This window comes from Phoca vitulina, unplaced genomic scaffold (assembly GCF_004348235.1).
Source record: "Phoca vitulina isolate PV1807 unplaced genomic scaffold, GSC_HSeal_1.0 scaffold9, whole genome shotgun sequence".
NCBI lineage: Eukaryota > Metazoa > Chordata > Mammalia > Carnivora > Phocidae > Phoca > Phoca vitulina.
The window spans coordinates 52,486,299-52,511,683 of record NW_022589712.1 but is presented as its reverse complement, the minus strand read 5'-3'; the positions used below and the strand labels follow the sequence as shown (position 1 = coordinate 52,511,683).

Here is a 25,385-nt window from a genome sequence, read left to right as displayed (position 1 = left end):
CCCTGTGACCCCAACAATCTTTAGTAGAGACCACACATTTCAAAGAATGCGTGGTGTGATTGGGTTTCTTACAGAAACTGGCGAGGAGGCCAAGTTCTCTGCATCAGCAGGCGTGGGGTCCACGCTGTAGATGGGAGAGGACACAGGGCGCATCCAGGTACCGGATTGTGTGCTTAGGAGTACTCAGAGCAGTGGGAGGTTGGAGCTGGCTTATACTGGGCCATGAGGGATGACTTGCAAGTTATTGGTTAAACACAGTGATTGCTGAACATTAAAGTATGTATACTTACAGAGTATTAATTTAAAATACGTTAAAAAGAAAGGTAATCGATACTCAAAACTCATGACTTTCTAACTATTTTGTTACCGCGCCCCTAGAGATGTACAGAGGCCGGGGTGTGGGGCCCCATGTCTCTGACCAACGCCATGCTTGGGGCTGTCGTCTTGGTGCTTTGAAACTGGACATGTTGGGAATATTTATGCCTTGAAAATTATCGAGTGCTACAAATTAGGGCTGAAGTTACTCTTTTGTTGACTTACAGACTTAAGAAAGTGATGGAGAAAATGTTAAAAACACAAATTAAACTTCAAAGTGTGCCTTGTCTACGGCTGTTACACCATGAATAGCACAAAAAACTGAACTACTTTCGGTTTTCACAAACTATCATCCAATTCAGTGAAGAAGTTCATCACATTCTCAACAAACGAGCAAAATTCCAACATATACAACTTCACCGTTTACTTTTCTTTTACTTCTTAACATAATTGAAAATATCAGTTAGCATTCATGTTGGAGTCACACTCAGAATGCTGGTGGGGGCGGGGACATTGGCCAGCACACCACCGCCTCCCACCCACTACTGAGCCTCAACCTTGGCCCTTGCTCCAGCCTGGGGTTGGGGGTGGAGGGTCACAGAAAACCACAGGAGAGACAGTCCCTACCCTGAGTACTGTACCCGATTCAGCCTAAGGGAATGGCCCCTGCATTGTTTTGCCTGGGTAATGATTTTCCCCATGCAAGGGACATGCCATGCCCACCATCAGCAAGATCAGCGCAGGAAGGCTCATTAGATAGCTATTCTTCCCTTGCATACAATATCATGCTACATTTGACGTTCATAAATATGACTCCAAGACAATACAAGATCTGGATAATCAAAGAATTGTGGAAGCCAATTCAACAGTTCTAATGAAAACACATTGTAGAAAGAGCTTTAAGCAGTGTTGGAACAAATAAAACCCTTTCTACTTAAGTTCGAACATTCTCTTAATTGAGATTTTTGTGAATTTGACTTCCTTGTAACACAATTCCAAGAACACATACTTTTTTGTGGGGGAAGGGAGGTGGGAAGAAAAGGTTGGCAATAAAAAAGAGGGAATAAAACATATTAGAAAATCACTCTCTTTATAGAGTGAATCTTCTAGTTAACAGAACACTGTTCTTTAGGATGCCTGGGTGGCTCAGTCCATTAAGCGTCTGCCTTCGGCTCAGGTCATGATCCTGGGGTCCTGGGATCAAGCCCCACATCAGGTTCCCTGCTCAGTGGGAAGCCTGCTTCTCCCTCTGCCTCTGCTCCCCCTGCTTGTGTTCCCTCTCTCGCTGTGTCTCTCTCTGACAAATAAATAAATAAAACCTTAAAAAAAAAAAAAAAGACTGTTCTTTAAGAACTTAGCAGAGGCTGCTGGTTAATCCCCAAAATATCCATGCTCCCTTTCTTTATTAGTGGGATCCCTGAATTTTAGCTGGCCACCTGAGCACACAGCATTGCATTTCTCCATCTTCTTTGGCGCTAAGTGTGGCCAAGGACTAGGTCCAGGACTGTGAGATCCAAGTGTAAGGGGTGTGTGCAGCTTTGAGGGTCGAGTCCTTAAAGGGAAAGACATGCCTCCACTACCTCTCCCCCATCCGCTGGCTAGACTAGTGCAGTAGTGGGAACTGGAGGGTCATTTTAGAGCAAGAGATAGAGACTTGGTGTTAAGAGTAGCAGAGCAGGGACGCCTGGGTGGCTCAGTCCTGTTACACGTCTGACTCTTGATTTCAGCTCAGGTCATGATCTCAGGGTCCGGGGATGAGCCCCGTGTTATGTCAGGCTGTGCGCTCAGTGGGGAGTCTGCCTCTCTCCCTCTGCCTCTGCCCCTCCCCGGGCTCACACCCTCTCTCTCTCTCTAAAATAAATAAATCTTTTAAAAAAAGAGTAGCAGAGCAACAACAGAGAAGGAGCCTGAGTCCCCAACACCATGGAGACATCATATCACCCTCAGATGCTTCCCGGACTTTAACACGAGGGGGAAGTTAGCTTCTACCTTCTTTAAGCCGCTGTTGTTTGGCCTTTGTTACAGCAACTGGATTTGTATTCCGAATGACACAATTACCAACATGTTAGAACATGTTAGCCATTTGTTTTTAATATCTTAGGGATGATATTCTTTCTAAACATGTTACACTTTTCTAAGCTCATTAAACAGAGCAGACAGAACATAATTTACTCTTTTTTGGAAAGAGTAAATGGGAAAGCATAATTACTATTCTGAACAATAATGCAGAGAGATTGCCAAGGTCACTAAGTGGACGCAGGCTGTGGAACTTGGTTCATTTATACCTAATTCCTGCCATTTTTCTGACTCCCCTCACTATCAGGGATCAAATAAGAAAATATACACAAAGTGCTTTGGCCCAGAGCCTCAAACACAGAAGTGCTCAATGAATTTTACATATGACTGTTATTGCTGTTATTATTGTTATTACGATTACTATTATGTAGAGGGGACAAACAGCTATTTTTAAAACCCAGCACTTTTTTCTTCCTGCTTCAATCATACTCCCAACCATAAAGACACAGAAGCTGGAAATCCCACTGTTCGGTGACATTATAATCAGCTGCATCTACAGAACAGAAGCTAGAGTTTCTCCTTGATATAGACTCTCTCTATCTCTTTAAAACAACCTTAATGGTCTTTTTAGTCATTCAATATAAGGAAAATCTATCTGTTGACCTTGTGTTGCCTCTGAACTAAACCAATAGCAGATGCTTCAAACTGAGATGTAAATTCAGTTCCATAATGAAGAAGGCCGTTTCCATGTCAGTCAGAATATGGCTCTTCAGAGAAAATATGATGTGAAGAGGTTTTTGCTTCCTTCGACTGGGTGAGAAGGGGGCATAAGGCCATCAAATGATGTTCTCACAGCAGTGAGCATGCCCCAGCAATGTGGCTGCAGGCCTGGGCCAAGAGATGTGGGCAGATGGGCCCCCGGGGTGGGGGGGGGGGCATGACCTATGAACTCTGGGGCGCTGACATCTGACTACCAGTTGAATTCTTCCTTTTCTGCCTGTAATTCACTCATATTATTCTCAAGACTCAGAGAAGGGGTTAAACATTACAGCCTGTGTTAGCTGTGCCTGGGTCTTAAACGGAGAGGCGTGTGCCCATACTTGGACCAGACAGAGTTTCCACACGTGCTTGACACAGAGGTGATTGGCAGTGCAGTCTGGGAGAGCACCAGGCAAGAAGTGACCAATGGCAACCAGCAGAGACCTTGACCAGTCAGCACAACCAGGCATCCTCAGAATCTCCTGGAAAAGAGCCTCCCGAAGACTCAAACACTGATTATTTTGTTATGACAATATTGTCAGCATAAATATATCATAATGATGCTATTGACATAACAATTATTATTTTATAATATTGATCATATTCTATATTATTAATAAAATACCATTTAATTATAACAAAAATTCTTATTATGTTTATTCCGTGTCCAGGTGTGTGCGTTCTTCTTTCCCAAAATATCTTCCCCTTCAAATCAAAGGCCATTATATTGCTATAATTGAGCTTGTAAGAAATGTACCTATGATAAAGGTAAATAGACTCTGAAGGAGGGCTTGGAAATGTTTTCTTAGTAGTAAAATACAAGATCTTTAAGGGTAGACCAAGTAATACCTTATTTCGCTTGCTCAGGATTTCTTTTTTAACAACTTCTGTCTCCCTAACTGTATCTCAGATAGTTAACATTGCCAAATTAGTGGCCATTTGGTAAATGAAATGAAACTGTACAGTTTCCTTGCTGGCTCCCCCACAATTAAAACCTTTTCGTTAACGGTAAAATGGGGCTTCTGGGTCTCAGAAATTGTCAGAATAAAACTGGAGAGACCTAACAGGTTGCCAAATTCATTTTGCCAAGTAAGGACATTTTTAAAAATTACCAAATCCTGACAACATGCAACATTTAATAAAACACTTTTTAAAATTCCCAAGTCGTGACAACGTACAACACTTAGATAAAATAAATTTTAACACCAAAACAGTAGGAAGTTTCAGGGGCGCCTGGGTGGCTCAGTCATTAAGCGTCTGCCTTCAGCTCAGGTCATGGTCCCAGCATCCTGGGATCGAGCCCCACGTCGGGCTCCCTGCTCTGCAGGAAGCCTGCTTCCCCCTCTCCCACTCCCCCTGCTTGTGTTCCATCTCTCACTGTCTCTCTCTGTCAAATAAATAAAATCTTTAAAAAGAAAATAGTAGGAAGTTTCCGAATAAAGGAGGATCCTTTGGGTGGAATCATTTTAGCTTATGAAGATTTTCACATGGTTCTTATTTTTCTTGCGTCACCACGAGGGAGTCAGCACTTCCAGCAGACGGCACCTGGTTTGGAGTCGTTCCCGAACACCAAACCCACGGCCTGGGGAGCTGTCTGGGAGCTGCTGGTCTGAGATAATTCCCACACATTTCCCCAAATACGTGGAAGGTGGACTCGAGGAAGAGCTGGGGCCTGTTGTCCCTGTGAGGCGTGGGCATGAGACCTGCCTGCCATGTTGTAGGACCCGGATTGTCAGCTAACCACCCCAAAAGCTTTCTTCCCGCCCCGAGATGTCTCTATGTGTTAGGAGCCCTGAAAACTGCCCCTTTTAGGACACAGGACAACTGCCAAGTCGGGCTCATTCCATGGACTGAATTTCCATTTTTCCTGGCCCTAGAAATGGTGTGTCTGTCGGTAATTTTCATGCTTGGGTCATAGCTCCCAGGGGAGTAGGAGAAAGGCCAACTAGGAGAGAGTTTTCAGTGTGTTTCCTCAGGTCCTGGATTTGCTCCCTGGCTCTATCAACTTTCTGTTGATAGAAGGCTGCCCTGCTCCAGCCTCGTAGACCCATCTCCCGCACCTCAGCAATGGCGCAGGTAGCCGAGCTGGGAAGCCCCGCCCTGTGCCCGCTTCAGAGACACAATCTGAAGCTGACTGAAGCTGACTGAAGCTGACTGAAGCTGACGTGCCCATGAGAAAAAGGAGGCTCTCTTTGTTAGAAAAATAACCAGTGACAGAAGATTCTACTTCAGGAGATGGCTGAGTAAAAGCTCCTTTTACTAAAGCCCGTGACCCCCAAATAACTTGGAGTCACCTTCCCCCCACCTACCAGTTTTATTTTCCAGCAGTTGGAGGAACTGCAGAGAACCAAAGGGATAAAGGTTGAATTCATTACCAATTCTTCCGGAAGCTTTGTCTTCCTGCTGACCTGAAATAATTTCCATACATTTTCCTAAATATATGGGAGTTAATTGCCTATTTGCATTTTGGTTTGAGTATTCAGATCTCAAGATGGAAACATAAGCTCTTTAGTTCAAGAAAAATAAATGAAGGAAAACTTCTGAAGCTCATTTTCTAATGCCCAAAAGGCTCGTGAAGAACAAACTCAATAGTCTTTCTTTTCTAGTAGCCTCTTCAAAAACCTCTGGGAGGAGAAGCTCTCCCTCCTTCGGTTCAGATTGCCTTATGTGATTGCAATTACATCCGAGAATTTCTTTTCCACCCCCCGCCACTCCAAACTGTTAAGTCTTCAAAGGGTCACGGGATTTTAATTCTGCCTGATAGGCCTCCTTGGAGCCAAACTTGACGTCAGCACTTTTTATAAGCAGCAAACTATGAATTAACACCCCGAATTTTCGTGATGAGTCCCCTTGTTGGGGCTCTGTTTGGGAAAGCGCTCCTGTGTCCTTTGCCACGAGCCTGCACACATTATTAATTCAGATGTCTCAGGAACATCATCTGCTTCTACTAAAACCAACGACGAAGGAGTTCTGGAAAGTGGCTTTGAGCGCCGCCCTAGGAGGCCCGGTTAGGGGAACACGCGGTGTCTGAAACACTAATTTAGATGCGAGGCTTAATAACGTGTGTTTAGCTATGACCCTAAAATCTGCTCGCCTTACAACTTTCCCCATCTGGTGCAATTTGCTTTCTCGGCTTGTAAAAATGCACACGACAGGGGCCGCATGCATTGTGTGCCGGGGGGACAACGAGGCCCTGTCCGTGACGCGCTTGCCTGAGAGAAAGCTCGTGGCCGGCCCGCCGGGCCCCAGCTGCCAGCCCTTCCCTCGCCGCGGGCAGGGGCCTTCCGCCCAAGCACCCGGGGCCCAGCCCAGCGTCACTGTGGAGAGAGAAGATGATGGAGCCGTACCTTGTACCCAGGCTTCCGCCCTCTTTTCCTTGGGATCTTCACTGCTGGCAAAGAGCCAGCTGAAGCGGAATAAAGGTTATGAACCGCCATCTTCATGGGTGTTGAGTGAAGCGGGGGTCGGCCTCGCTTTCTCCCGGGGATCCTCTGAGACTGCATGTCTGCTGGTGCCAGTCTTACGGGAGGAAGTGACCAATCGCTCACAGGCAGAAGAGGCGCTAAGAATTAGTCCAGACACAAAGCAAAACAAAAACAGAAGGGTTTGTTTGGTTTGTGAGGCAAACATGTATCCAGTTTGGTGTTTGGGGCCATCCCTATCCTTTATTGGAGGAGAAGACCAGATACGAGAGAGCCAGGCACCACGAGGAGTTTTTACAGTGCTGTCGGGCTCCTGGTAGAATTTCCAGGAGAACAAATTTCCACGGGGCCATGATGAAGTAGGGGCGATACTGGCTAGGGGGGAGAGGACAATCAATTCCCAGCTCCAAACACAAGCAACGAGGCGGCTTCATCAGTGTGTGTCTCAGTTTCCCCAGGTAGTTTAACTGTGAGGTGATATAATAATAGTATTAAATAAATACAACGTCCTCTCACATCCACTCTTGTCCCTTTGGTTGGGTTATAAATGGTTCTGACTTTAGTTTTCCTGTGAAAGAAATTTAACAATACAAATCAATTGTATTAAAGTTATGTCCCTTGGGGCGCCTGGGTGACTCAGTCGGTTAAGTGTCTGGCTCTTGATTTCGGCTCAAGTCATGATCTCAGGGTTGTGAGATTGAGCCCCACATGGGGATCCAGCACTGGGCATGGAGACTGCTTGGGATTATATCTCTCCTTCTCCCTCTGCCCTTCCCCCCCAATCTCTCTCTCTCTCCCCCTCTCTAAAAAAAAATACGTTTTGCCCCTTGATCAAAATGTGGAGAGAGATTTACATACAGAGATGTTCATTTTAACATGATTTAGAATTGCAAAAATAAAACGGATAGAGCCCGGGGCACCTGGGTGGCTCAGTCGTTAAGCGTCTGCCTTCGGCTCAGGTCACGATCCCAGGGTCCTTGGGATTGAGCCCCGCATCAGGCTCCCTGCTCTGCGGGAAGCTTGCTTCTCCCTCTCCCACTCCCCCTGCTTGTGTTCCCTCTCTCACTGTGTCTCTCTCTGTCAAATAAATAAAATCTTAAAAAATAAAATAAAAATAAAATGGATAGAGCCCAAATAACAAGCAATAGGGGACTAGTTCATATATCTACAGAATAAAACAGTCAGTTAAAGCCTTTAACAAAACTATTTCAATAACAGGAGGTTGAGTGAAAAAGCATCTCATAAATTGCTCATAAAAATTATCGCCACTCCGCAAAAATTTATGTGGTGAAAAAGTGAAAGGAGACATGCTAAAATACCACCGATGGCAAAGATGGTGGGACTGTGGATAATTGTTCACTATGGACACATCCTTTCCCCCACGCAGATACCCCATATACGATAATATTTGTAGCCTTAAAAATACTAGTAACAAGCTCCTTCAGGTAGAGTTGCCTAAATCTTGCAGCAAGAGGTAGTTGATCTACTCCAACCCAGAGAACACAGTGGTATCATGAGCTCAGGGGTCAGATTTCCTTGAATGTTCAGGACTGTGACAAGTGGGACAGAACATTAGACTCTAATGCAGGAGGGATGTTCAATGATAAAATGTATTTCTGAGCATTAGTGGTAGCCAACAGTGGAAATGAGAAGCTTTTGCTCAAAAGGCTACAGAAAGAGTCAGGAAAGGTGATGGAAGCCGTCTCTACAGTCTCTATCCTTCGGTCTGGGCAACACTGCAGGAACCCCATTGCTTTGCTCGGGAAGGAAAATATCGACTAGTGGATATTTGGTATCTGAAAACATGACAGGAGAAATTAGGGGCATCTTTTACAAATGTCAGTTCACTTTGTTAATTCTTTGAATAGTAGCAGTATTCTCTCCATAATCTTGATTGCTCTTGGAAATATCACACCTAGTACATAGAATTTTAAAGCATAAATTTATTGTTATATATTTCAGGTAGATAGACAAGCTGTTGAGGATGTCAGTTTTCCCTGTTTTTGTGTAAGAAAAATACCAGATCTCATTGATTCTAAGATGCATGTTTTATCACTCATTAATGTCTCTGAAATCACAATGTACCCTAAAGCACCGTAAGCATATCAGAATTCCATAAGGAGCATTTTTTCTTTCTTCTGGTGCATGAAACAGTGAGGTGTTCTATTATCAAGGGCATCTTACAGTCAGTGAATAATGATCAATGAAGATAAATCCATCAACATGTGAACAAAGCTATCGTTCCTTTTCTAGACGTGGTGTCAGGACCCCACAGTGCCAGCAAATACCCCAAACACTCATTTTCAAAAAAGAGGCTTCACAAAACATCGAAAACCCACCAAAATTTATTCAGTAACATTTTTGCTGTGCAGAACTGGATCCGAGTCCCATTCTGAACTCTCCTGATCAAGTTCCGGCTTCTGCATTATTGGTTATCTACATATATTTGGGAAACAGGATTTTTTCTAGTCTAGTACCTGTTTTTCTACCTTTCTACTTTGCTTCTAGTGAGGAGGTCAGCAACGTTTCTAACATTAAGATCAAAAGTCAGTCAGAGAAAACCCAGGACCAGACAAGGCATTGAATCTCTTTGTTCCTGCAGGTGAAGGTTTATTCAGCTGCAGTCCTTCCCTGGTGAATTGTGATTCTCTGCTTAGATTCTCCCTCACAAACGTCTTCTTGTTGAATAGGTTTGGGGGAGTAAAGAAAGGGTAACAAATTAATTAGCATATTATCCTAGGAATTTGTGTCACTCAAAATTATACTGAACTATCCCCAAATTTCTCAGTACGTTAGAAAAAAAATATTTCCTAGAAAAATAGTCATCTTTTTTTTTTTAATTTTTTTTTATTTATTTGAGAGAGAGCACAAGGGGTGGGGAGGAGCAGAAGGACAAGCAGCCTCCCCCCCCCGAGCACAGAACCCAACACAGGGCTCGATCCCAGAACCCCGAGACCACAACCCGAGCCAAAGTCAGACGCTTAACTGACTGGGCCACCTAGGCGCCCCGAAAAATAGTCATCTTTTAAACTGGGCTTTTTTGTTGTTCTACTTCTCTTTCTCTACTGTGAGGGGAAAAACGGGACTTGTGCTACTTTCTACGTCCTTACTTCTGTGGAAGTACATCTATCTTAGGGCATGAAGGACCTTCCCTGAAAACTAAATCTGATTAATGGATTTCATGCTAGTGGAGCAGCAATGAACCATTATTGGTGGCATACAGAGCTCCAGAGTAACTGGGGACACACTTGGAGATAGGTCATCCACTGATCAAGAAGATGCTATTTTCACATCAATACAATTTTAATACACAAGTAAATGCAATGTTAAGTAACAAGACAGAGACTTTTAAAAACTGAAGAGGGAATTTTAATTATGGGGATTCTCTGAAAGTCTCCTTGGAATAATTTTCAAGATTTGGGGGAAAATGCTTACAAAGTGGTATTTTAATAACAGACCCAAACACTTTGGAAATGTGTGACAAATTGTGACAAAAGCTCAGGGTCCCCAAAAATCTCCCTTTCCAAAACTAAGACATGAACCTCAAAAAAAAGTAAACACAGCAAAGATTAATACTGAAAATAAGGAAGGGTCCCAATCTTGGAATGCAGTGGAAATAAGACAGATGGGATTTTTTTTAGGGAGAACATAACCATGGAAGATAGACAATGACAATTTATCCGATGTTTAATGAAAAGATTAAAACTAATAGTAAAGGAAAATACTCAAAGATATATAAGAAGCTGTCTTCCATAATGAAGAGGTTCTCTGTGTCTTAAGAAAAGTTCTTTAAGAATGTACAACAGCAAGAAATCCTAATGAAAATGATACACTCAAAAGAAAAAAGGAAAAAAATCTCTAAGCACTTTGGCAGAACAAATAGATCATTTGTAATGGGAAAAATAAACAAGCTAGCTCTCTATAGCACTATTAGCCAGAAAAATAATGGAGTCAGCATAGTGACCTTTTTTTCCCAGGTGTTTATAGTGGCCACAATTCCTCCTACCACAGGGCCTTTGCATATATAGTTCCCTTTTCCCAGAATGCTCTCTTTCTTCTCCCTTGGTTTACTCCTCTCATTCTTCATCAGTTAGGTCACAGAAGCTTGTCCTGACCTCTCATTTGATTTCCTGAGCCTAGAGTTCCTCAGCTGGGACACGAACCCTCTGCATGTATAGCATCCACCGTGGAACTTGGACAAGGGAAGCAGGTGGGAACATGAAGACAACACACCTGTTGTGCCTCTGGTCTAGGAGCCCCTTCCTTCCACCATATCCATGACATGGTAGTAGGCTGACTTATTTGCTTGCAGAGGATAAAACTGCAGACCCTTCACAGTTCTTCATGAAATTCAATAAGAAGTAGGACTTACATGAAGAAAATAATATTTTTAAAAATTCTACTTATGCCCTAAAATAAGATTCAAATAAATAAAAAAGATTATTCTGTTATTAGGCAGATGGATACTTCTAAAATATAATTGTCACCTAAATCATTCTATAAATTAAGTACAATCTGAACGGACTTTAGGAAATGAAGGACAAAACAAAGGCCGAGGGTGGGGGGGGGGGGGGCGGACAAACTTGTTCTCCCGGTTTCTAAAATGTATTATAAAACTCTAACAATGGCAGCAGTATGGTACAGAGATAAGCAATCAGATCGATGGAAAAGTTAGTCCAGAAATTAAACATACATTAAGTTTCCATTTGTTTGAAATCTAAGATCACGTGTCGTATCAGTACAGGAAAGCTCAATAACTGAGTTGTGGAAAACAGACACTTAGAAATAAATAAAATTTCAGCTGTATTTGAGCAAAATTAATTCTAGAGATACCTAAGACTAAAATATACCTTTTAAAAAAAAACAGGAAGTACTGAAGACAATCAGGGTCAACGTTTATTTATTTATTTATTTACGATTTTATTTCTTTTATTTGGCAGAGAGAGAGAGCACAAGCAGGGAGAGCGGCAGGCAGAGGGGGAGGGAGAAGCAGGCTCCCCAAGGAGCAGGGAGCCAGATGTGGGGCTCCATCCCAGGACCCTGGGATCATGACCTGAGCCAAAGGCAGTCGCCCAATCAACTGAGCCACCCAGGCACTCTATTTATTTATTTTTAAAGATTTTATTTATTTGAGACAGAGAGTGGGGTGGCAGCGGCAGAAGGAGAAGCAGGCTCCCCGCTGAGCAGGGAGCCCATCTCAGGGCTCGATCCCAGGACCTTGAGATGGTGACCTGCGCTAAAGGTAGATGTTTAACTGACTGAGCCACCTAGGCGCCCCTATTTACTTATTTATTAAAAAGATTTTATTAATTAATTAATTTATTTATTTGAGAGAGAGTGAGGGGAGGGGCAGAGGGAGAGGGACAAGCAGACCCTGCACTGAGCATGGAGCCTGATCCCACGACCCTGAGCTCATGACCTGAGCCTAAATGAAAGTCAAAGCCTTAGCCGACTGCGCCACCCAGGTGCCCCAAAGGTCAACATTTTAATACTCTTGGGATGTGGACAGACTTTCTAAGTACATTGAAAAACTCAGGAAGCAGAAATGGAAAGATTAATACACATGACTACATAAAACTCAAATGCTTTCATACAGTGAAAGTAAAATCATGAAGAAGGGTAAAAACAAATGAAAATCTGAAGAAACTGTTACATGAGGGACCAATGAGAGGTTATTACAAACAATTCCTTCAAGGGGCACCTGGGTGGCGCAGTTGGTTAAGCATCAGACTGTTGGTTTCGGCTCAGGTCATGATCTCAGTCCTGGGATCAGGCCCCAAATTGGGCTCCGAGCTCAGCGCAGAGTCTGCTTGTCCCTCTCCCTCTGCTCCTCCCCCACCCACCTCTCTCCCTCTCTCTGTCTCTAAAATAAATAAATAAAATCTTAAAAAAAAAAAAAACTCCTTCAAATTTTTAAAATACAAATAAACACTGAAAGAAAAAATGGGCAAAAGACACAGATAATTCAGAGAGAGAGAGAAAGGAAACAAGGAAGAGAGGGAGGGAGAGAAAGAGGATAAAAGGAAGGGAGGGAAATAAATGGTCAATTATCAAAAGAAAAGATCCTAAACTTTACTGGTAACCTCCCCCAAAAGTACACTGAGACATCATTTATTGCCGATCAGATCGCTAAATGTGAATAACCTAATCAATAGTTCATGTTGGTGAAGGGTAGGGGAGCAAGCATTCCTATTTACCGTTGGTAGGGGTGGAAACTGGCTAACGTTTCTGGAGGACAATTGAAAATCACTTAAAAACTTCCACAAGCACACTTCCTAAGCCACCTGCATTACTCCTAAGGCTTTATCCTAAGAAGATGATCTGAGAAGAACACAAAGATATATGACCAAGGGTGTTCCTGGTACATTGTTTATAATAGTAAAATACTGAAAGCAATCAAAATGTCTCTCAAGCCATTTTAGTTAAGTAAATTATTTCACATTCATAAAATGGGTATTTTATGAATAAAATATTTCACATTCATAAATTGTAAATTTAAATATGTGTATATGTATACATATGCTCCTAGCATATGTAGTATGATTCTATTCATATCTTTTTATGTATATAGCTATAGATAAGTCTGCATGTATTAGGCACAGAAAGAGGTCTTGGAAAGATAATCATCAAAAGGCTGATGGTAGTTGTCTCTGGGTGGGAAGATACTCAAAGATGTTTTTGCTGTCTTTGTACCATTCTGCATTGTTTGAATTTTTAAAACCATAGGCAGAAAAACACTATTATAAATAGAAAAATAAACAATGAGTGAATAATTCTCATTGTCTGGAAGGGTTTTTTGGGTGGTTTTCTTTTCTTTCTTTCTTTCTTTTTTTTTTTTTGGAAATTTGTGTTTCTTTAGATGGCCTTTTGTTTTCTTGTTTTCTCATGGTTTTGGCTCCTGAGCTACAGAACTTCATTGGCCACTGCTTTAACGTCGTAAACAAATTGTGACCAAAAATAATAAAAAAAAGAAGGACTTTATGACCAAAAATAATGGAGAAGTTTATTTCAGAGCTAACAAGAATGCCATAAATAAGGGGCACCTGGCTGGCTCATTCGGTAGAGCATGCAGCCCTTGATCTCCAGGTTGTGAGTTTGAACCCCTCAGTGGGTGTAGAGATTAGTTAGAATGTCATAAACAGATGGTGGACAGGGAGAGAGAACAGCTCTCAAGAGAGAAACAGCTCACTGCCCGTCCATTCCTTGATACCACCTCCCTCCAGGCCCTTCCACTGAGGGACCAGGTGGAAATTGGGTTACTGCCCTCCCCCAATGATTTCCCTCATCTCCAAAGACCTTAAAAGACCTCAAATGCTGTCCAAAGGCATCCTTTCCATGGACACATGAGCTGATACAACTAAACACGTACATCACTTGAGAACTCTCAAAATCCTGGAGGTGTTATAGGATACCTCTGAATTTCTCTGCTTTCAATTGCAGACTTCAGCGAATACAGACTGCCTTAGTTCATGTCAGATTTGGAAGTCATCTTGGAGCAAAGAGCTTTAGTAAACATAAAAGATTCTCTCCCTAGAACAGACTCATCATCAAGTCTATAATTCTTCAAGTTATAAACCTTTCAGCAGTTGTCAAATCCTGGCTTGACATATTAAATCAAGTGATTTACTGCTGTTTTCCTAAATCTCCCTCTTCTTATCAAAACAAGGGTTGGCTGGAAATATTACGACTGAACCAAGAGAAACTAAGATCTGGTCTAGGAACTTGTGGATGACATTTTACCTGTTAGCCTTGCAAATCTAATACATATAAACCTAGGTCCTGGCTAACGGTGCTTCATCAAGGTAAGGAACAAGGAATTACCAAATCCAAAGCAGACACCAATCGCATGGTACCATTGAGTTCCCTAACTCAATCCTGAGGCATGTATTCGTGCATTCACTCCTTCATTCACTCCTTCGGATATTAATTCATCCAACGAATATCTGTTAAATGTGCAGTGAGTGTCAAATACTGTGTGAGGCACTTGGATTACAGATGAGAATAAATAAAAGACACCTCCTAAGATACTCACTATGGAGAGCAGGTAAGTAAAGAGGCAATAATAATATGGGGGATAGATGGTCTAACAGGTTTCATGTGAAATGCTAGGAGAACACCAAGGAGGACAGAAATCAGTTCTATTAACAAGGTTGGAAGGAGTGGTGCCAGGAGAAGCCCACACGGATAACATCGAGCTAGGACTTTCCCAGGCAGAATAAGCTAAATGCACAGAGCTGGTAATAGAGCAGGTGCGTGGAGAAGAGTGGGCCAGCCAGACCGGAAGCAGGATCGATGGCTTTCTGATGTTTCTAAAAGCTGTGAGAGGAGGCAGCTAGAAAGATGTCTAAACTCCTAATGGACTCTAAATTATTTCCTTCCGTTAACTGTATGGCATGGGTTCCTGTCCTCGGTGTGATGCTCTTTCTGTCATTTCAAAATTTGACCACAATCCTATTTTCTCTCATTCTGAGGCACCATATTGAATTCACCGTAAGCTGGTGTGGCCAGCAGCCTTGTACACACCCTCATCCCCACGGCTTCGCAGGCAGCCCAGGGGTGTGTGTGAGGTCGTTTCCAGGGAGAAGGATGGGCCTTGGCATCTGTCTAAAATTCAGCCATTCTCCAAGGTGGCCCATCCGCTCCTGCTTCAGAGACCTTTCCTTCTCCACACAGCGACCTCTCACTGCTCTCGTCACCTGGGCCACCCAGCGCCTGCACCACCAGCTGCAGCGGGCACCGAGGTGACGACACCTTCTACAGTTTGCCCACGGTTTCCTGCACGTAAATGAGCTCTGCGCATTCCAGGGGGCTAGGGGCCGTGTTTCACGCGTCGCTCTGCTCTTCACAGCTCCTAGTGCAATACCGGGCCCACACCGTGCACCTGACACCTGCGGCAGAATCATTCACCACCGAGGCCAGTCCACCCTCAGACCTCGGCTAACAGTCCACAGCTGGGGTCAGAGGTGTGCTCTCATATTTTTAAATTTTGGATGGAAATAGATCAATATAATAGAACACTTTGATGGTCAGTGAAACCTTCATACCATAAGAGGGACTACTGTCCCTATAACCTGTTAAATGGAGAAAGGGAACTTCTTTTTTTTTTTTTTAAATGTTATTTATTTGACACAGAGAGAGAGCATGCACAAGCAGGCTCCCCGCAGAGCAGGGAGCCCGATGTGGGACTCGATCCCAGGACCCCGGGATCATGACCTGAGCCGAAGGCAGACGCATAACTGACTGAGCCACCCAGGCGCCCCGAAAAGGAACTTCTTAATACACCTTTTCCTCAATTCTGACACAAAAATTGGGCCAAAAAAGCCAAAGCCAATGTCCATGTGTACTCACTCCCAGCACTCACATTTTGCTTTCTGATACTATTCTCCACTTTAAATAAAACCAAAACTCCTTAAAGATAGCCAATTCTATATCTTGGGGACAGAGAAAAGTTAGGATTAGCTTGAAACATCTTATTATTACCAGAACAAGGATGATTTTAAGAGTATCAGTGATGGTGCTAAGAAGACAAAGAAGCAAGTTATACCAATTTATGAATCAATAACAACAATGACAACAGCAATGGTAATACGATGAAGTAACTCTGTGAAAAGGTATGAGTTCTTTGTGATATTCAGAAACCTAAGATAAAGTGCACCAAACTCTAGCTGCAATCATTTTACTGCAATAGAAAGGTAAATAGAATAACATATAATTAATTTTTGTTGTTTTTTTTAAAACATGGGAGAGTTTATCCATAGGTATTTTATTTCGTTAATTACATACTGATACGCCCTTTTCTCTACCTGTTGAAATAGACGAGGGTGAGTACAAAGAAACTGTAAATAGGCCAACCTGTCCTGGAAAAATGGGAACTGACCAGGAACAAAAGGGACTGGTAAGTCCCAGTTGTCCGACAAAATAACCAGGTAGAAAGCAGGTTCAGCAGAATGTTCAAAGGTGATGAGTCTGTTAAATATCTTCAGAGTAGCTGTAATGTGCAGACTTGTTCCCTCAAGGCCCGGAAAAGAAGCTTCTAAATGTGCCTAGCACATAGAAGGAGACTTCAGGACATCGGTGTCTCCCAACTCTGCTGTTGGGTAAGGTCCGGGGGTGGGGGTTGTGGGGCGGTGGGGTGCAGTGAAGAGGGGGGCTTCCTGCCTCCTGTAAGCAGCCATCTGCAGTGAAGGCAGACTCTAAAAGTCCATCAAATCCATGCCCCCCTTGGCTGAACTTACAAAAGCCCCTCCTCTCCATCACACTGAAACCTTCACTGCACCCAGGAAGGGTGCAGCTGCCAGGGTGACGGAGAGCCAAGATTCGCATATTTAAGGGGTGGGAGGAAAGATGCGTCAAGCAAGAGCAGAGAATATGCCCAGGGAAGTGGGGAAAACACCATTCCAATCTGCAGGATTTGGAAAAACTTTGGAACATTTGAAACATGAGAGATAGGCACACCAGAGGTGTGAACAATTCACTGGCAGGGTAGCTGCTCAGCTGGAGCCCGAATCTACCTATTTTCTGGGACCCACCTGACCCCTCAGCGGGCAGGAGAAGAGAGGGGCTGCTTTTAACTCCAGCACCGCCATCTGGGCCCACGGGCCTGGGGCGGCTCCTCAGAAGGTGAGTGTCGGAGAGCGCGGGGAAGCAGGTGCCAGGCCCAGGAGGGACTAGTCACCACCTCTTTGTTTCAGGTGCCTGTGTCTTTCCTTTAATCAAGACCCCCACACTGACAGGGCACCCCCTTCAGGTGCTGTCCCTCCAGAAGACAGCACTCTGGAGCTCCGGGGGGCTGGCCCTGGGCCTGTTTCCTCAGCTCCATCCCTTACCCTGCCCCTGCAATTCTCTGTGTGACAGGGGCTGACCCCCCAAGCGGTTTTCCAAGGCTGCTGTGGCAGCTGGCTGCTGGCTGGATTGCCCAAAGGGAGGTGCTTGTCTGAGTTTGAAAGGTGGTGGTTGGCATGGGTGAAGCCAGGGAACCTAACGCCCTCTCACTTTGCTTCGCTGAGTCTCTGCCAGAAACTTCTCCCCCGTGCTAACCTGGTTGCCTTCCGCAGCACCACCCCTTCCCTCTGTCCCTCCACCTAGGGGTGGTGACACCCGCAGAGACTGTAGCTAATTGTCCAGTCTCCTGTTTTGGCTCTTTCATCACCATTTCCCTGCATTAAATACTCAGTGTCTTAAATATGAAAGAGATTTCCTAGTTAGACATACGTGGAAAAGGATGGCATCTGCCTGCCCTATAGTCAGATCAGTTAATGACCCAACAGAATGGGAACTTTGTAAAAAAGCCTCCTTTGAGAATTGCCTATCTTTTCTGCTCTCTCAAAGGATGGAGTCTGTCTACCTGTGGCCACACGTGGGGCCGTGCCTACATGCAGACCCATGGGTTGTGAGAAGAACGTGGGGGGAGGCAGGAGAGAGGATGCTCTCTGCCATTGCTGTGGTCAGCAGAATCGTGGCTATATAAAAGAGCAAATGCTCTTCAAGGTAAAGGTTGACGTTTACACAGTCGCATGTAGAGCATGCTCTTACATGGTAGCTGGGAAGACACATAAATACACACACATAGGCAGGAATATATGCGTGTACATGCATAAAGTATCTCTGGAAAAGTATAAAGATGGTAGCAGGCATCTCTCGGAGGTGGGGGTGTGCGAGGGCTGCGGTCTAGGGACTGGAGAGGGAAAGGGACTTTTCTCCACACACTGGTTTCCACCTTTTGTATCTGGTGTGTATTCAAAAATAGAAAAACAAACCAATAAACTCAATCTATAACCTCTTACTCTGGAGAAGAGAGAGCGTGGCCCTGTCATCTGCAGACACTGATCAGCGGGGCCTGCTGTACCACCATGGAGGACGGGGGAGGGGCCGGGGCTCAGACACATGGGTGTGGCCTTCATCACGTGGCCGTCGTTGTGCGCATTTGCACCGGACACCACAACACCAAATAACCCCGAAGACTTGACTGATCAGATCCGCAACCACTTCAGCGGGTGCTCACAGTACATAAAGCATAGTATTAGGTGCTCGTGGAAATGACTCCAGACTTAGAAGGCTGGCCCCCAGTCCTGGCTCTGCTCCTAATCAGCTGAGTGATGGAGAGGAGCCACTCAGCCTCTCTGGGCCTCGGTGCAGGTTTAGATCTCTAACCTCCCTGTTGAGCACAACCGACGGATTCAATCAGTGAAGAGCCAACAAGCCCTTGTTCAATTCAGACAGTTTCTTACTTACATAGACAGCAAAAGCAAGAGGAGTACCAATTCCCCGGTGACCCTCGTCCCACAAAAGGCGCCAGATGACTGCATTCTGAGAGGCGTGGCACGTGCTGCTGAGGAGCCACCAGGCTGCAGAGAAGCAGTCTTAGAGTCTGCAGCTGCACCCTGAAGGAGAGCCAAGCGAAAGCCCCACAGCTCATCAGCACCCGGGAGGCAATGAGAAATTGTCCTACAACAGCCTCCTGGGCAGCCGGGGAGGTGAGTGGCAGGTGGTCTGGAAGCGGCTCCTCACGAGCCTCCCGTGCTGTCCTGCTCTGGGAGGGGTTCTTCCTGGATTCACAGGGGTTCTGCCAAGACTTCGATCAGCTGCGGTCAAGCCTTGCCTGCGTGGCCTATGTGGAGACGTGCAGTCTCCGAGGCGCCACGGAGGAGCTGGCCCTCTGCGTTCCCCTCCTGCTCCGAGCAGCTTACCACTTAGAAGGGGAGAAGAGACAGCTGTACGTGATCTGCCAGGAGGACAGCTCCGAAGCAATGCGTGTGCTCAGGATGAGGACCGAAGAGCCCAGGTTCAGAGAGAAGGGGTCCTGTGGGGCTGAGGTTCTCGGCGCCACAGGGTGACGAAGTGAAAGCCAGAGCTTGGGGCCTGCCGGCTCCCCACCCTCACCAGGTTCTGGCAGCCTGGCACTCCCTGGGGAATTGTGCACCCGCCTCCCCCTTTGCTACTGACCCTAGAGGACATCCAAGCTGAAGGGCTGCCCTGTGTGCAGCCGCTGGAGATTACCCCCGTTACCCACCCCATTCCAGAAGGCTTTCAGGGGCTTGAACGTGATCATGAAAGTGGCCTGCTTCCTATCTGAATGAGAGGTAGAAGGAAGGAGAACTCAAGGTAAGTCAGTCACAAAGGTTCTCCTCAGACCCCTCTATTTTGGTGCCTCCACTCCTGGTTTTCTCTAAGGCTGGAGTCAGGAGAGTAGTGTTACCTGATCTCTGCTCAGCTTTTCGAGAGAGCCCTGTCTCTAGCCTCTCTTCAAAAAGCATCAGCCTCTGCCCGAAACGTGAAGCCTTTCCCCTTAGCTAGGTGGAAAGAGTCACCTTCAGAGACTTGTGTGCCTCATGGAGGTGACTTCCCAAAGGGTCCCTCCCCACCGCTCTGCCTGGACAGAATGTTTCTGTTCTACATCCTCCTCTGTGACCGTGACTGAACAATGTCTACCATAGCACCTGCAACATGTCATTCCACTTCTTTGTATCCTTGTCTGTGTCTCCCAATATACTCGAGCACCTTGAAGGAGACGCTACGTCTTGATCAATGTAGTCCGCCTGTTTCAGCGTCTGGCACATCTTAGGGCCTTAACACATGTTTCTCAAATAAATGATGAATGAATGAATGAATGATAAGCAACCCAAACCCTCTTCCCAGATCCTCTCATTCCCCAGCACTGAGGCGTATCAGGATCCAGCCCAGGGCACTTGCCTCCACCAGGCTCAGCCTGAGAGCTGCTTTCCAACAAGGCCAGTCCAGCAAGACCGTAGGGCACCGCATGCTGCCAAGAGGGGCCTTCATCTACTTCATCTCTATTAATTTTCCCAACAACTCTGTGAGATAAGCATTACTGCCCTTGGCGTACAGAGGAGGCTCTGAGGCCCAGAGATGGCCCATTAGTGAGCAGAACTCAGATTCCACCCCAGGGCTCCTTGCACAAATCCCTCCAACTGCCTCCCAGGGTCAGCCCTGGGTAGCATGTAAGGAGCCAGCAATGGGGCTGGTTAGGGGGCAGGAAGGAAACCTGACCCTTCAAGCCACACCTCCACGTCTTCTAGGACATAGAGAGGAGGCACTGATACTAAGTGAAAGCTAGGTGGGTAAGACAACCCAATCAACTTGCTGAGGCCACGATGACTGGATGGAGACAAGAGCACATTTATTGAATCAGCACCTGCGGCATATAGACCGACCCAAGTATTTCTAAAGGCTTGTTAAAGAGTAGTCGCAGGTAGAGTAGGGCAGCACTTGCTGGAAGATGCTCATCTCTACTAGGAGCTGGGGCCAGCGGCTTTCTCCGAGCTCATGTCCTACAGTGGAAGGAAAGGCACTTTTTAGGGCAGCTACAAGTATTTCTTTCTTTCTTTCTTTCTTTCTTTCTTTTTTTTTTTGCAAACCACTATTTCCTGTTTTGTTCTCTATTTATACTTTACACTTAGTTTTGAGAAAGCACTGGTGGTTTGGGGTTTTGGTTGTTTCTAGTTCGGTCTTTATCTACAAAGCCAACTCTCTTTTTGAGATGATTTTCTGTAATGTAAACCAACGGTAGACTTAGATTCTTTTCAAATACTTTGCTAAGAGAAATTCGTCAAGCTTTAACAATAAAACAGTAAGATTCAAATAGCACAAATCACAAGTCTCCGAGTCAGTGCCTCAGGGAATGGGAATCCATTCACCAGCCTTGGGGATTTGTGAATTGCCCAAGGCTTCTTGAGGCAGTCACCTTTCCAACACAAACATTTTCACACAGATTTCCAGGCACGCGGTTGTTCATACTGAAGCACAGAAACGTGCTATAATATCTTCATTGGGATACTCTGCAAAACTTTGAAGTGCCTAAGACACAGGGTTAGTGCTATGGAATGAGTGTAGCGACTTGGTGTTTGCCCTCGAAGAACCCACTGTCTAAGAACATTGCACACTTTGGACCCAGGTATGTAAGGTACAGTGGTCAGCAGAGAACAAATATGAAAACAACCCAAGAACTAACACCCTCACCTCTTATGCAAGTCAAAGAGAGATGCCTTTTCGACATGAAAGGCAAGAGCAAGTGCAGATTATCTTGAAACTGGTTTTATTCCTCCATGTTTGGTAACTGAGAGCCTTGCTTCCCCAGTAGGAAGGACCAGGCTCCTGAGGTTGAGGGGTCAGTGAGGGGAGAGGTGGTCAGAGCCAGCAAGCAGGGATGAGGGGAGCTGGCTTTGAGTCACCATGGGAAGGAAGTAGAGCAGCCGTGTGACACTTGGGCCTCAGTGTCCTGACCTGGCAAACAGGGACATCAGGACCTCGCCGGCATCACACCAACCACCAGGCTGCCGTGAGGATCTGATGAGAAAATGGCCGTGAGAATCCATCGTAATCTGCAAAGCCCCACGTGACATAAATTACCGCTGTTGCCAGACAAATAATTCTTTCCTTTTGTTCCCTCTGCAAAGAAGAGATTGTCAATAGGAACTCTGTTTCCCAACCAACTTGCTTGCAGGGACCCCAAAGACAGCACACAACAAGAGCCCTCATTTGTATCTACCACGCTGAAGAAGTCTACCCAAATGCATCCAGAGAACGCCAGGCTCCTTATCACTTCCTGCGGGGTGTCCTAGAGTCCTGTCTCCCATCTAGATTAGACCCCCCCTCGTGGGGGTGCAGCTGTGGATGACAGCCTGGCATTGGGAGGTTCCACGGCTCTCGAGAAAGCCGGGAGGCTGAGAGGCGGCGTGGGTCACCACGCGTCGCCTGCACACGCAGGCCCTGCGCCCTGGCTCGCTCCCCTCTTCATTTCACAAAGAAAAATCCCAGGGGCTTCAAACATTAGGATTGCCAACTCTCGCCAGGGCTGGAACAAGCAGTACTGGCAAGCTCGCCCCAGATGGTTTTGGTCTCACTTAAAGGAAGGACAACGAACCGCAGCCCTAATTGGCTGCTGACCACCAAGGATCACAAAGTCTTCTCAGTTATCCTGGGAAGCGTGGTCCCAGCATCATCCCGTCATGGACACGGCAGGCAGGTCGCTGCTTCTCTGACCAGCGTCCCCTGGTGGCCCCCATGGGCCTCATGGCACTACAAGACCAGGGCCCAAAAGCAACTTCTTGGGCCCTCAAAAGGGAACCGCTGGCCGGAAATGGACTCTTCCCACCTGTCTCATTTGACAAATATTTTCTGGGCACCTACAGTGTGCCAGGCCCTGCGCAGAGCCCACTGGGGACGTGAAGTTGAGCCCAGAATGATCCCTTCCGCAGACACTCCCAGGAGGAGGGAAGGGGAGCAGCACGTATAGGTCACCGCGTCTCCTTTCTTCCAGCCCTTCCCCATGTGCAGCCCCCACCACATCCACGGGCATGCGCATGCCCACAGGTCCCCTTCCAGGGGAGTCCTCCACGTCTGTGCTGTCAACACACAGCTTCTCGGTCTCAGTTCCCCCACCCCACCCCTGGGATAGCTCTGAGCCTGGTGACACTCGAAGGTCACCCGAGAGGGTGAAGCCGGCACAGCACACGCAGTCCAGACAAGGAGGGCTGGGCAATGACCACAAAGACAGAGCCTCTGTCGACCAGGTCTACCAGCCCATGGCAAAACAGCCAAGTTTACCTTTCAGGTCTTCCTGGGGCAACCCCTTCTCCCACACCACACCGGAGCACCCCACCCTTGGACACACAGGCTTCCCAGTCGCTCCAGCCCGCGTGGGCTACTTGCCTCGCACCTGCACCCCTTGCTTCCGGTGCTGTCTCTGGTGGACCCAGTTAGGCGCAGGGCCCTGCTGACAGGACCGACAAGGCAACAAAGAGTAGATGAATAAACAAATGAGCTAATAAAGCACATGTGCATGCAGACATTATTTTGTTAGATTCTTACTCACTACAAGCCTTTAAGGCAAATATTATTGGGTACCCCCATAACACAGATGACGAGTCTGTCAGATCTCCACGGATGACAGCTCAGAAGGCTCCATGTCTTGTCAGAGGCCACACAGCTAGGGCCAGCCCGGCCTGTCTCTTGGGGTTAGCAAGATGTTAGCTGCTGAGACCCGAGGAGTGTCATCTCCCAAGGCTTTTTTTCCTGGCTGGGAGATGCTGCATTTTAAAAGCTGACCACACCCTGAGACAAGTGGATGAGGTTATTAGTGCTGTATCAGCGCTGGGTAAGAGCTTCTGTGACCTCTTGCAGCCTTGCACACAGCGAATCCCCAATAAATACGCTTTGATTGATAAAAAGAAAGGGAGGGAGGGGTGTATTACAACAATGCCCTTATGGTCTTCCACTTCTTGGTTGCTAAAGGAAAGGTCAGAAAAGGAAAAACTAACCAATCTTCTGTCCTGCTTCTCTCCAGTGGGTTAACAGTCAGCATAATTTTCCAAACCCTTTCCCCTCTCCAAAGGCCTCCTGTGGCCATGTAACGACAGTTAAATCAATTCTTAATTAGCTTTCAAAGTTTACCTTTTGAAAATCCGTATATATGAATATTTATTGAACACTTACTAGGTGCAAGGCATTTGTGCCAGGCCCTGGAGATACAAAGGGGCATCGGGACAAGCATGCAAACAGAAAAACGCCTGCAGCCGACAGGCATGCCTAATCTAGGACAAACCTTTCATACTTAAGTGGAGGAGGCAGGAAGAAAAGTCTCAGCAGAAGTTAAAACACAGAAGGGGCTGACAGTCACGAAAAGCACTAAAGAATGCAGGAAGGTGTCGTTGGGTTAATTTTTCTTTTTTGAAGCAAGAAGAACAAGGACAGAATTAACCCACTGCTCAAAATAGACTGGAGAGTTCACAAGTGGCAGTAACTATTTGTTTCTATGTGTTTAGCACCGAAAAGCAAAGGATCTCAAACTGGAAGCCACAAACACAGGACAGAGAGGAGAGGCAGGGATATCGACAAGCTGCACACCACTTCAATGAGCTCAGATCTCTTCAGGCTCAGACAAAACATCCCCTGAGTGCAGGAGTTTACACAGAGGGTCTCAGTGCTGCAGATGGAAATTTCCAAGAATCATGGACGGGAGAGAAGCACTAGAGGAACGGAGGGGCATATTTTATCCCAATTTTCGAAACAGACTGGGATTCTGGATGTGGAAATTAATGCACTCTTATGAAAGAAAGTGGTCATTACTAATACCGGAACATTGGCTTTCTGAGAGCAAATTCCCCTTACGTTTAAGGCTTACCCTAGCTAGGTGTACTTGTGAGAGGGCGTGGAAATTCGGCTGGAAATCAGAGGAATGCCATCACCATGGTCTGTGTTGGTTACCACAAAGTATTTGACACAATCTCCCAAGATTATTTCATGGATCAAACAGTTCATAGGAGCAGAAGCATAATACTTTGGGGGAAAATCATAAGCAAGGTTCCAAGTTGCATGACTAATGATATAGCACCAATCTGCTGGTCCTCTCTAATGGTACACCACAGGTCTCTAGTTTCCGTTACATTCTCCCTGGTGATGTGGCTGAAGATTCAGAAGACAGGACTAGCGAATAAGCAGATGACACGAGTCTAGGAGGGACAGCGAATGCCACAGATTACAGCACTGAGGTTCAAAATGTTTTCGTCGGATGGACCAAATCAGGCAAATGGAAGTTTAAAGAGATAAATAGCTAACACCTTGTGCACAGATGTACAGGAGAGATTTGACGGGAAAGGTTTCCTGTGTGAAAAAGATCTAGGAATTTTCGTTAATAAAGAGTCTTATTTAGACTATGGGGTGGCCCATTTTAGCAAGAAACTCATGGGAATATAGATCGAGTAGTGTCCAGATCGAGGGAAACAACAATCCTGTTATCTGTAGAGCATCGGAGTTTTACACTTATCTCCGGGGCAAGAATTAAAGGAAATATTGCCTCCAAAAGGGGGGAGAGTGCGGCAGATGGAGACTTTCCTTTTTGGAGCTGTTGAAATAATG

At 45.7% G+C, this 25,385-nt stretch overlaps 1 protein-coding gene across 1 annotated transcript in view; it reads right to left on the bottom strand.

The window, feature by feature from the left end:
• SCML4 (Scm polycomb group protein like 4) overlaps window positions 1-25,385 on the bottom strand; it is a 114,855-nt gene that overhangs the window by 55,651 nt on the left and 33,819 nt on the right. The window contains exon 2 of the mRNA XM_032408131.1: window positions 6,438-6,652. Within this exon, the coding sequence (XP_032264022.1) occupies window positions 6,438-6,652 (215 nt within the window). The remainder of the gene's footprint in view (window positions 1-6,437; window positions 6,653-25,385) is intronic.